At 42.6% G+C, this 13,381-nt stretch overlaps 1 protein-coding gene across 1 annotated transcript; it reads left to right on the forward strand.

Moving 5' to 3' along the window:
* The first annotated feature begins 1,880 nt into the window (after positions 1-1,880).
* On the forward strand, positions 1,881-13,309 carry LOC135565375 (granule associated Rac and RHOG effector protein 1-like). The gene is given in 7 exon segments (XM_065012031.1): positions 1,881-3,259; positions 8,853-9,065; positions 11,383-11,523; positions 11,867-11,962; positions 12,088-12,246; positions 13,079-13,127; positions 13,130-13,309. Coding segments are annotated over 7 exon segments (1,323 nt in total). The 5' UTR covers positions 1,881-2,755; the 3' UTR covers positions 13,291-13,309.
* Positions 13,310-13,381: the final 72 nt, after the last annotated feature.

A 13,381-nucleotide genomic window follows, 5' to 3' on the forward strand; every position in this document is an offset into this window, starting at 1 on the left:
AGGCAGTCAACCCACCGTTCTTAGGCTGTCATTGACAATAAGAATGTGTTCTTAACTGACTTGCCTAGTTAAATAAAGGTGCATATATAAAAAAAAACATTGGCGCCCAAAAATACAATTTCCGATTGTTATGAAAACTTGAAATCGGCCCTAATTAATCGGTCGACCTCTAATCTGCATTTTTGGGGTTTTAGGCTGTGTTTCTGTATTTACATCTGCTAAGGTTAAACAGGCTTTATAAATACATTTGATTTGATGTCTGTCTCTCCGCTGCTGCCTCCCATGACATGGGAAGGACCATGGGCTTCCCGGCATGTCAGGTCCCCTCTGTCTCCAAGGCAGGTTAATTTATTTTGGTGTAGGCTGTCAGTCTGTCTACACACCCCTCTGTTTGTGAAAGACAGCGAAGTTTGAAGGTTTATTTGTAATTTCACATTTATTTAATCAGGTAGGCCAGTTGAGAACAGGTTCTCATTTACAACTGACCTGGCCAAGATAAAGCAAAGCAGTGCAACATAAACAACAACAGAGTTACACAAAAACAAGCCTACAGTCAATAAACACAATAGAAAAATCTATGTACAGTGTGTGCAAATGTTGGGAGGTAGGCAAATAGGCCATAGAGGTGAAAATAATTACAATTTAGCATTAATTCTAGAGTGAAAGATGTGCAAGTAGAGATACTGTGGTCCAAGAGGGTAAGGTCAGTGGAACATTGTAGATACAAACAGTGGTGGAATGTTTGTGGTTGATAAAGGCCATGTACAATGCACAGGCTGTCTGAGCAGCACACAATGACGGGTGTCTTGGTGTTATCCTGAGGAAAAGCTGTGGCTTGTTTTTTTTCCACGAGTTGCTCCCTCATCCCCAAACATTGTAGCAGTAAGCACGAGGCTGAGTGATAAGCGTTCCACAACAGAATTAATAACAGAGGCCTACACAGTGGGACTGGCCTATCCAGTATGATTTACTTTGATTTTTGCCATTTAAGGTGTGATCTCATCAGGGGATTCTAATATCAACAAACAGTACAGCAACACCCCAGATAACAATTGTAAATGTTTTAGTATTGCTTGCCAAATTGCTTGTGTCTGAATTTCCTAGCCTTATGCTAGCTATGGCCTACATCTAGAAAGGAAACGGGTACATTTCCAAGTATTGACATGGACATCTCTCCACTACTGTGGCATATTATCACCATTTTTCTTTCTCATGCTAGGTAATGATACATGCTGGCATTTGTTTCTCCTAAACATGCAAATAGGATTATGCTTATTTGCATAATTACATAACTACCAAGGAGAGAAACAGGTTTCTGTTGACAATTTGTTGCTTAGACTTTGAAAGGGGATATTTTTAACTCCCACGCGTGTGTGTGTGTGTGTGTGTGTGTGTGTGTGTGTGTGTGTGTGTTCCATTAAGACAGATCGCCACTGTTTTCCAACAATGACTGCTTGCAGACATTTGTCTGTGGCTGTATTTCCTTTTGTAGAGGAGTTATTAGTGAGTGAGGTACAACGTTGGTACCAGTCTAGAAGTGTTGATTGTGTATGCAGGGATCTACAGTGCGGTCATGTCTACCATTTATTTATGAAGGCTAATATGAAATTAGTCTAATAATGGGATAAAGAATTAACACCTGATTATGCTAAACCCTCAATTTTCTGTTTTATCTTGTTTGTTTTTTTGGCTGTTGAGTTGGGCTACTGTAAGTAGTTGCACAATATTGTCACAACCTAGTGTAATTCATTAGACTAAATGCTTACTTGAGTTTCTAAGCATTCACAATTATTTTTATCTTCCCAAGAACTGCTTCAACTGCCACGTTTTATTGGAAAAAACAGAACATCTGAATCCTTCCTCTGAAATCATTGTGACTTTCTTTTGTTTCTCCTTTTTCCTCCCTTAGGAAACGACCTAGAGGCCTTACAGATACATTTGTTCTTTTGTCGCTCTTCTAATCTGCATTTTGTGGAGGAGAAGGGGCGAGATCTGGGAGCACATTTTTGTTTCCGCAGTGATTAACTACCTCAGCCAGCAGAAGGAAACGGCGAGGACGTTGAGGAGGCCGGCAAAGTTTCCAACAGCAGTCCTATCAGCTGGCTTCCTTTTAACCGCCACAGACAGTGTGAAGAGAATCTCTGACGGACTGGTTGTCTGCCCTCCACTCTGCTCCATACACACAGAGAGGAAGTGAAGTGACAAGGCACCATTGTCCTACTGGATAACAGATTTTTGTCTCTCTTTGTCAGACTCCTTGCTGTTGACCAGTGCCACATTTCTTTTCAGATTCTTCGCATTTTTTGCTTACAGCTTTTAAAGATTTTCTAACTATATATGTTATACAAAAGGACATTTTCTGCTTCTATTTGAAGGAATTGTTATGCACATGAATCTTGTCTTGGAATGAGAGAATCGTGGAGTGTTTTCAGTTTTTTGCACTGTCCTCTCATAAACCATTGACTCCTTTTGAGTCAGATTCGGGAAGTTGCATTTCTACCTTTTTATTTTTTCTGGGACTGTCCACCGTGACCTGCAGCAGGGCTGCACATAAACATCACACTTAGTCAACAAGTCTCTACCCTGCATCACTCTGTTAGTTACAAAGCATTTTGAGACAAGTTTCTGGTAGATGGAGCCCTTAAGTTGTCTTTTTACATAAATTCCAGGACTATTGGTTTGTTGTATTCTATAAGAGAGAGAGAGAGCTTCTGGTTGGCTGAAATCCGGAGCTTCCAGAGTCAGCCTGACACTTATGTATTGTTGTAGTGCGCAGGAAAGTAAAATGGACTACAAGCGGCGCTTTTTGCTCGGCGGGTCCAAGCAGAAAGTGCAGCAGCACCAGCAGTACCAGATGCCTGAGCTGAGCCGGACCCTCAGCGCCCCCCTGGGCTCCACCTGCTCCCCCATGGGTGGCTCCACCGGGGTGGGTATGCCCGGCAGCTGCCAACCACCTCCCTCCACCCCCAACACCACTGCGGTCGCCGACATCCAGCAGGGCATCTCCAAGTACCTGGATGCACTGAATGTGTTCTGCAGGGCCAGCGCCTTTCTCACTGACCTGTTCAGCAGCGTGTTCAGGAACTCTCACTACTCGAAAGCAGCTATGCAACTTAAGGACGTGCAGGAACATGTCATGGAGGCGGCCAGCCGGCTGACTGCAGCAATAAAGCCAGAGATCGCCAAGATGCTGATGGAGCTGAGCGCTGGGGCTGCCAACTTCAAAGACCAGAATGACTTCAGCCTGCAGGATGTGGAGGTAAGGGGTTGCCAGGGTTACAGTTACTGACCTGGACACGCACTGAACACCTGTCAAAAGTAAAGTTATTACATTATCCGGACAATTAGGCCTACCTGTAAAATAACATGATTATTTTCCATTCCCCTCCTTTCCATTTCCCTGTCAATCAGGGCGGCTGGTAGGAGGAGCTATAGGAGAAAAGGTTCATTGCAATGGCTGGAATTGGGATGTCAAACGTGGTTTCCATATGTTTGACTGTTCCATTTATGCCATTACAATGAGCCTGTCATCCTATAGCTCCTCCTACCAGCCTCCCCTGCTGTCAATAAGCATGTTTTGCAAAAAGGGAACTTTTTTAAATACCACATTTTGTTATGAGGGTCTAGACTATAATTTTTTGCAATTTCTTTTGCACTTTTTGCTTTGTTTCTTATGTTCCATTTTTCATTTTTCTCTCAGAATGCATAGCTCCTTGATTCAGAATTTCTTGGCTGAAATTAGGTCCTGACGCCCAATGTTAAGCGGGTGCTAGGATCTGAGGGCGAGGTGCGAAAAGCACTGAGAATGTGAGAAGAGGGCAGGAACCATCGTTTATGCTGAGAGAGAGTCTGACTGAGCATGCAGGTCTGTCTATTACAGGCCAGCAAAGTTGCTTACAGTTAGTGTTTTGATTGGGGAAATAGTAACTGAAATTAGACTTCACTAGTGTTTTGTGGATGAGAAGCCTTATGTGCTCCTGATGCCACAGCTGTGCCTCATGCCTCGCCAGTCAGAAATGAAGAGGTTCCAGGGTAGTGCACTCCTAAATAGTACTCAAGAGAAATGCCAATTTATGTAGTTATTTTTAATTCCTCTGTTTAGGCAGCAAGCAAATTGCCTCTTGTGTAGTGAATGTTTGAGATGTCTATGCTCTCATCCTGGAGATTAAACAGATTTAGGGAGCAAGGCCTCGGTGGCAGACAGTGAGTGAATAAGCTGAATGTTCAGGCCAGGGCTGTTTTATGAGAGGGACTGCAGGGCCTCAGTGGATGTGGTTGTGCCCAGAGCAGGAAAGACTTTTGCACCACAATCTGTAATTTAGACTCTGTGGTCTTGGATATGCACAGATAAATATTAAAGGAGGGGAAGCCCAACTCAGTGAAAGTTCAGACTGCGGCAGGACTGTCTGGCAGCCACACTGACTCACTCTGGCTTCAGCTAGCGTCTGTGAATAACAACAGTGCGTTTGTCAAATAAAAGTGTGCTTTTGCTCTACCTCTCTTGCCAATATGCAGGAATTGAGGTATGAATAAGATATTCAGACCTGGTTGAGTAGAAGGAATCTATCAACAGACAAAGTCCGAAATGGCCATGTGCATCATAGGCCTACTGTGTACTTTTACTAGACCAGTGAGTTTCACTCTATTCCACAGATTACGGCATCACTTTTTATTCCACCCACATTTCCTCCATAAGCAGCTGAATATTGTTTATGTAAAATTGCTTTTCACATGAGTACATGGTACACCTTCAGATTTGGCCATTTCCATGCCCCCAGAGATTTACTACATTTGTGACAAAGGACTTTTCCATTTGTGCGTGTCTATGAACATTTATCTTGGCAGTTGTATGTAAAAGATAGAATTGTGTGTCTGTATGAAGAACAAAAAAATACATTTTGAGTTTGGAGAATTGTGGAATGTTGAAGGAAGCAGGATAATTCCCCCCCCTTCCCTAAAATCCAGAAAGTCCAGTCAGTATGGAAAACAAAATGTGTTTTTATCGGAGCTTGGCTACACTGGCTGCTCAAAGTGTCTCAGCTTCCAAATATGCATGAAAATGTCACTGTTTATTAGGGGGCAGTCTACTGAGTGTATGAGCGAAACCACAGAAGGAGCGAAGGTCAGGCCAGCCAGACAGGAGTCCTGGTCTCGATTGCATACTCCTCGCATCCTCTCTCCTCGTGTCCTTCTCAAAACCCATTGGAGGAGAAGACGATGAGAAGACATGAGGAGAATGCAATTGAGATCTTCTCCTGGTTCTGAACATGAGGTAACCATAGTGCAGGCAGGGTCAGGGCCAGAGCCAGGCAGACAACTGCACTAGCAGCACTCCCAAAACACCCCTGAAAAATAGAATGGCAAAAAAACACTCTGTTTACATGTCGCTTAGGAGTGCATTTCAAACTACTTTTGGATTATGATTGGATTTTAAGGCTCGTATGAATGTCTTATTTTTGTGTCATCACAAATCAACAGCATTATACTTAAAAAGCACTTTAACCAGTAAAATGGCTATTTGGCTAGCTTTTGCTACAGCCTATATCAATGAGTGTTAGCATTATAGCAAACTGATACATCCAAAATGAGTTATTTTGCAAAGATCACAACCAAATATATTCTTAGCGACTGTTTATGCAAGAGTCAAAACGTCAAGAGTATGAAAACCCTGAAAAGTTTTGTTTAGAAGTAGGCTGTCGAATGGACACAGATCGCGATGGTTTTCTTACCTCCGCCAAGACTCTCATGCATCTGTACGTGACATCAGTGTGTCGTGTACTGGAAAAGGGTCTATAGATGTTACCTTTGGAAATGGCCATCCTACAGAAGACAGGCTAATATGTTGCGGGCTACTCACTAACAGCACTAAAGAGGTATCTTAGACAGGAAGAAAACATGAAACACAAAGGCATCTGGATTTTATTCTCACTCCTAGGATAGATGATGATTTCCCCTTCAAGAAGACAATAGATGTGTCCTCGCACTACACGTGCCCCTTAGTTAATGGGGAAGATGAGTTGTTTGATTCATTCTTACTGTTTAAGCCTGCCTTTCAGCCTTGTATGCGGCAGGGTAGCCTAGTGGTTAGAGCGTTGGACTAGTAACCGGAAGGTTGCGAGTTCAAACCCCCGAGCTGACAAGGTACAAATCTGTCGTTCTGCCCCTGAACAGGCAGTTAACCCACTGTTCCCAGGCCGTCATTGAAAATAAGAATTTGTTCTTAACTGACTTGCCTGGTTAAATAAAATTAAAATAAAAGTTGGCTTGGCCCTCTAGTTTTATTCCTCATATTTTCCATGAGCCGATTTGAAATTTCATCTTATCCCCATGTGTGATTAATTATCTTTTGTTGCAACCTTTACATTTTTCTTGCTACATAATCATGTCCTTTTGTAGTTTGATTGTCTGTTCTGTCATTTTTATAGTGTTCTGTGCAGCTGGTCCAAAAATAATAGTATTAATGGTATTATAAGCAATTTGACATCACTTTTCAGAATGTAGAGCTATTCATTACCTTTTTTGCCTCTTCGCCTTTGGACAAGTAGGACTGATTTTTATAAAATGTTTAACCAAAAGCGTAAGTCACTTAAAATAAATAAATGGTCTTTAACACCATTTTACATCATTGTATGACTTTGCAAAAGAAAATGCATTACTATATTTTTAACCATAGAGAATCAGACACAAATGTTGGCTATACTCTATTGGCTATTCATATTCAAGCCTGTCTCAAATGGTTGGCCACCTTTTGGTAGCCTATAAAATATTGCAACATTACAATTACAACCAAATACTTTTTATGTCTTTATAAAATAATTCCCTCCAGGGCTGGTAATTAAGGGCACATTTTTGTCACTGGGACGATCAATATGTCTACGTTTCAAAACAGACACTGGGACGACACATCCAAAATCCATACAACCACTGCACTTAAAAAAGCAGAGGCTGATCAGACCATTTTTAGTTTAAAATGTAAACTTTTTTATTTCTTCATATTATAAACTCAACAATGCGCACATGGCTGTTTGGTTACGTGCGAATGTTCCAAAATGCAATTAGCGGAAAACCACCGGGAAAACACTGTTCTCAAAATATGTTGGAAATGAAGAAGGCATTCAAATTGTGTAACCATAATCTGTAATAATAAGGCTTTTGTTACATTCACTGATCAAGTGGACTCCAAATTTGACCGCTAAGAGATTTTATGTTAAACAATTCGCCACTCAATTCCGTGACAGCCTACAATTTGTTTGATAGTCTGCATTCGGAAAATGAGGGAAGGGGGACCATCTCATATATCATTATTCATTGAGCCAGTGTTTGGTATGCATTAGTCATTTGAGAGTGAGGTGTTACCAGTGTTTATACTGTGATTAGCAGTCCAACATAAGCAGCATGCGTTTCACACCCTCATAAATCATGGATCAGAACCAATACTGCATGTTTGACCAATTCCCTTATGTTAACTGTTATTTGGTCCTATTTCAGAATCAGAGCTGAAGAGGGCTCTAAAGGGTTTGGACCTAGCCTTGGAAATGGTCAGTAAGTCTATAGGCCTAGTCGGTGTCTGTGCCCCCATGATGTGTTGTTAAAGAATGAGGACATCCCAGCCTTGTTGTTCCTGTCTGCTTTTAAACAGGGCGGCATATTTCTGTCCTTAACAGCTCAGCCAAAATATATTTTCAGCACGTACCTGAAACCCTGTGACCACAGTGAGCCGGCTGTGGTGTCCGGTTGCTCTTGTTTTGCTCCTCTTTTTGCTAACTGGACAACAAACATGTCTGACTCCTACAGCTTTACAATTCTTTCCTTCACTTATGTAAATGTGAACCTTATTGTTTATATGAATTGCCCGTTGCACAGGGTCTGGGACAGTGCCATCATGATGTGGAAAAATCTGCTCCACTATTAAGTTGAAGGAGAAGAGCGAACTTTGTTTCCAGTTGTAAGCATTGCTTGTTGTGCTTTACAACTACAGTGCTAGGCCTTGACTCTCAGAGTAGACTGTGTTATAAAATCAAACTGAGATTCCCAAATATGGTATAAAGTTATTTGCTTGGGTAACATTGCACTGTAGACTGGTGTTGTGTGGAAAATGAGAGGATGTGTTATCAAGCAGCACAGCAGAACATGGCCTTGATATAGAGACATTTTTTATTTCATCCTGCCCCAACTTGAGCTGTGTTTTTTTTTTTTTTGTACAATGTTAGCCTGTCAAATGTTTTCCATAATGTTCTAGTGATATGAACCAGTTGAAATTGAACTATTAAATAGACGGTGCTCTTCAGTGACTCACTGTAATGCAGCCTTTATCCAGCCTTGAACTGTTTTTGGGTTATAGCCCTTCACAATATACTTTCTTACAAGTTGTTTTTGTGGGTAATAATGTCATGTTCTTAAGCTGGGTTTTCCTCAAACAAGAGCATCATTAAGCAGTAAATTGATGCAATAGCTGTGACTCTATTTAGGACTGATTTAAGAGGACTCTGAGGGTTATCAAAGATGTAACTTAAATGTAATTGTTTTTAAGGAGAATTTTAAACAACCAAGTCTCTAAAGCTAACATCACTTAAGTAACTGTCTGAGTAATGAAAAACAAGGAATGCCAAGGCCATATGCTTTGAGAACCAGTGTTCTTAGAAAACAATGATGAATGATCAAGGCTCCCACTAATTTAATCTTGTCAGGGGTGTGATTTTTGTTGTTGTTGATATTATAGGGAATTCCTACTTTTCTGCCGTGTCCCTCTTCATTCATCATTGACCTTGACCAATCCCCCAAACCAATAGGCTAGTGTTCTTGATTTTCTATGTTGTCCTGATCACAACCTTTGAATGTTGTGTTCTCTCTAGGTGCTGGGTCGGTGCTTCCTAACAGTGATGCAGGTGCACTTCCAGTTCCTATCCCAGGCCCTGCAGAAGGTGCAGCCTGTGGCCCAGTCGTGCCTGGCGGAGGCCCTCGCCCAGGCCCAGGAGCGACGCAGCAATGTCCGCTCCCAGAGCTCCTGTCCTGGGCCCCTGACGGAGCTGGAGGAGGCTTCACGATCATGGAAGGGTGCAGCCGAGGTATTTGGACATGGAGGCCAGGGCGCCCCCAGGACTCACCAAGGAGCTTCCTGGTGTGACTAGCTGATGGAAATAGGCTGTGTTCAAAACGTGACAAGCTGACTGTTATACATTCCTATGAAATGCAGTCAGCTACCATTCCAGCCTCAATTTCCACTTATTTCCTGTTGAGAAGTTTGTGTATACAGTATATGAGCCTGTATTGATAGTTTTCCCTCCTCCACTTTAAGCTAGGCCTACACATCCCCAAACAAACCCTAGCTAACTGAAATGGAGGCTGTTTTGTGAGAGGAGCTAGCTGGCTAATCCCGTAGCTAGTAACAGCCCCCCCGGCACATTTGGAGCTTTGCTCTGTACATTGGAGCCAGAATCGAGAATCGTGAGTGGCCTGATTGATCTGTTAAGCCCTGGCATGTGGGGTGTTAGCCCTGGAGGGAACGGGGCTGGATATCCTGCTGGAATGTGCTGCTGCGATATGGCCGGGCTGGGCCAGGCCGGGCCTCACTGCACTGTTGGGCAGTTTCCATAGAGGGAGGCGGTCGGTCTCCCCTCTATAGAAGCAGTTATTCACAAATCTAGGCCCAATACTGTTCTGAAATGTACAATCTACCAGATGTGTAACCAAGTCACTATTATTGTAGTCACAAGCAAGTCTAAAGTCAAGGTCTGACTCTCAAGTAGTCACAAGTAGAACGGGTCGCGTCTCAAATCAAGTCCAAGTTGTGCGTTCTAAGTGCGAGGCGAGTCAAGTAAAAATATGTAATCTATACATGCAATGACTTGTTCAAATACGAATATGTCTGTTAGAGGCTACCAGAGAGCCCTTTTCATTAGTTTGTCTACAACACACTTTGATTATATAATAATTCATTTGAACAAATTCCAAATGCAAGCTTCATAAATAAATGACACATTTCAAGCAATTTTGACATGGCCAAAAGACCAGTATGACATACCGAAAGACCAGTACGCCTATGCTAGTAATTAAAGCCTGCAAAGTAAACAGTTAAATTGTTTGGTGATCAAGGATATTTATGGAAATCCGCTCTCCATACAGTTTGACATTTGCACTGCACCCAATCCTATAGCGCTACAGCAAATCGTCAATCTGTTTGTTGGCTCGTTGGTTCTCAAACTTTTTGACCCGCAACCCCCAAAAAAGCAGTGGTTCAAAGCTCGTGACCCCACGCATGTACATGCACGCACAATTTCTGCGCCAATGTAGCCTGTCATTACAGCCATAAACGGTGATGCCGTTTCAAACGCAACATATAGAAATAAACTGTGTTTTACACATTTTGCATTTGTAGCTGAAAGTCATTGTTAGCAGCCAATATCAACTAGGTATGGATGTCATGTCACTTCTCTAGAGTCCAGAGCAGAATCATACTGCCGACCTGTATGCAGCGGGGGTTGCAGGATCGGATGGAAAGCATGGTCTGTCTGCACTGCACGCTATCACTTTGGAGAGCCGCCTACGGTATTGCACTAAATTGCTCGTTGCCAACTGTCAAGTAAACTGCCCTTTTCTTCCTCACAAATACCGTAATTAATTTGCCAGAATGTTATCTTCATCCCATAATATTGAATGCAGTGCTACGTTACAGCCATCTTTTAAACATGTAGCCACCCAAACTAGGCCTTTCTGAAATATGAAAATGATCAATGAAAATCTCCATGTGGCCTGTTATTGTTCTGTCAAATATGCCTCTGTAGTAGATTTCTAAACTGTTTTATCTGGATAATACAAACATAAGCCTACTCTGTTTTTGTCTGGTCATCAATCAATATGTGCAACTTTTTGGTTCTGAAGCACAGATTAGATATTTTTGAGATGACAATTTAGTGCAATTACCGTAGGCCTATATTAGAAATCAGATGAAATGGGTGAAGGTATATAAAATCTAAATGGTAGGATATTTGTATTTTTCCCATTAAGTTTCACACTTGTGACCCCCTCCGGCTAGATAATTTCAAGTAATCGGTCAAGTTATTTTATGTCATGTCCCAAGTCATCAAATTTGTGACTCGAGTCAGACTCGAGGTCAAGCCATGACTCAAGTACATACTTTTTATTTATTTTTACAATCTACTGTGTACTTGGTGGTTAGTTACTCCTTTACGTTGAAGATGTTAGCTAGCTACTTACCATTCCCTTACAATACAACACTGACACATTTTCTCATGCATATTGTGTACGTTGCTGTAATGCAGATTAGCTGTACAAAGCAGATGCAGGGTGTGTAAGGGTTGTAGTAGGGTATGTGATGCTGTGTGTAAACTGCTATGTGACCTGAGACTATGTGCTGTGTTCCAGGCCACGGGACGTCTGAGGGAGAGGGGACGTGACGGCTGCCTGGCAGGCATCCAGGTCCAGCAGCTCTTCTGCTCCAACAACCCCAACATCCCTGATCACCATCTGAAGGAGCTCAACATGAAGATCGACAATGCCTTACAGGTAGATGGCGCATGCCGCAGGACCACCACAGCCTTGGTCAATGTCTGAAATGACACCCTATTCCCCAATATAGGCTTGTGCACTGCTTTTGACCAGAGCCTTATTCCTGGTCATTTTCCCTGTAATGTGCAATATTTTTAATCAGGGCTCTGGTCAATAGTATTGCACTATATATGAAATAGGGTTCCATTTCTGACTGGGTCAATAGTGCCCTACAGCACAAGGGCTGCTTCAAATCAATGTGTTGATGGCTTGGAAATGAAAGGACTGGATGAAGCAATCGCCAGCCTGACTTACTTACATGTTGAGTTTATACAAATTATTTTGTATTTTCTTTCGCCAGGCTTATAAAGCAGCACTAGAAAGTATGGGCCACAGTGAATATGCACTGAAGGCTGGCTTTCACCTCAATCCCAAATCTGTGGAGGCAGCTTTACAGGTATGTTTACTCTAAGCACAGGACGTATTACAGCTCATTAGGAATGGTAAAGCCTTGGATTATAGTGGCTGTGATAAGGGAAAAACCCGGTCTCAAACCTATCTGTCTCTCGCCCTACTATGTAGGGTTGCTGCAGTGAGGCAGAGGCCCAGCAGGCTGGCAGGATGCAGACCATCTCCCAGCCCATTCAGTGTGAGCTGCCCACCATCCCTGTGCAGATTGGTGCCCACTTCCTCAAAGGAGTGTCCTTCAACGAGTCGGCTGACAACCTCAAACTGAAAACGGTATGCCCTGCGGTCTGTTATGGAGGACTTGACGTTATAGAATGTTCAGATATTGCATAGAACATATATGATAGTCTGTCATGTTAAATTGGGAGTCATCAGCTCAGGAGTCGTATCCAGTTCTTTTAATACATTTCTATCTGCAACATTGTGAATACACCCCTGGCCTTGGCTCGCTCTCAACCTGGCGCTAGGCTACTGTGATGGGTGGTTTCCTAAGTCTTTCATAGTCCGACCTTGCTGACCAGAATGGATCACTCTGCTCTCTAGGAAGTGAGAGCCGCTTAGACGGTCATTTCAACCACTGATGACTTACGTGGGTTGTGAGTCTTGTATTTGGCAAGGCTTTAATGTTTTGATGTGGATGTCTTAACACTTATTCCATTGTACATTTGATGCCTTGGGTCTGGATAGAATCAGCATCTGCATCGTTAGTTTACAGATGGATTCTCCCCCAGTCTGTGGGACAAAACTAACTTGTGTGATAATTGCACACACTATCTATCTGTCAGTTATTTGACTCACCATTTACCGAATTCAGAAATAAACAGCACATTCATCATCCGGACCCTTTAAACTAGAGAGCCTAGACACTTTAACAAGAGGGACTTAGTCCCTGGACTTTATAGTTGTTACTGTTTCCTGTTCTGGTGTATGTTCGTGTTTTAGAAGAGATGAATAGGACCCACACTCAATATTGCTCCACCATACCTTTATTTGGCAAAAAAAAAAAAAAGTTTAAATCCAAAGTGGATCTTTGTCAGATCCACATTAGTGCCTTGCAGAAGAAGTCTTGTGTTTTCACACCGCCACCCTGTTTTTGTATCCTCAGCACACCATGTTGCAGCTCATTAAAGAGGCAGTGGGGCAGAACGGAGTGACTCCCGGGACGACTCCCCCGTCACTGAGGTCCTCAACCAGGTCTGTCCTTCCAGCTGGAGAATGGCCTGCAAGACCGCCGTCCAGTTACTGTTCGCTCAGGCGGGACTGGTGAGTACAAAGCACTTAAGATGTCAACAAGGGCAGCAAACGCACCCAGATTAAAATACTTGTCTCATTAGATGTCAACAAACTGTTGTCTCAACTTAAATTAGCTGATGGATTGTTTTGATTTTAGCAGTACGGCCATGTGGTT

This window comes from Oncorhynchus nerka, linkage group LG27 (assembly GCF_034236695.1).
Source record: "Oncorhynchus nerka isolate Pitt River linkage group LG27, Oner_Uvic_2.0, whole genome shotgun sequence".
Lineage (NCBI taxonomy): Eukaryota > Metazoa > Chordata > Actinopteri > Salmoniformes > Salmonidae > Oncorhynchus > Oncorhynchus nerka.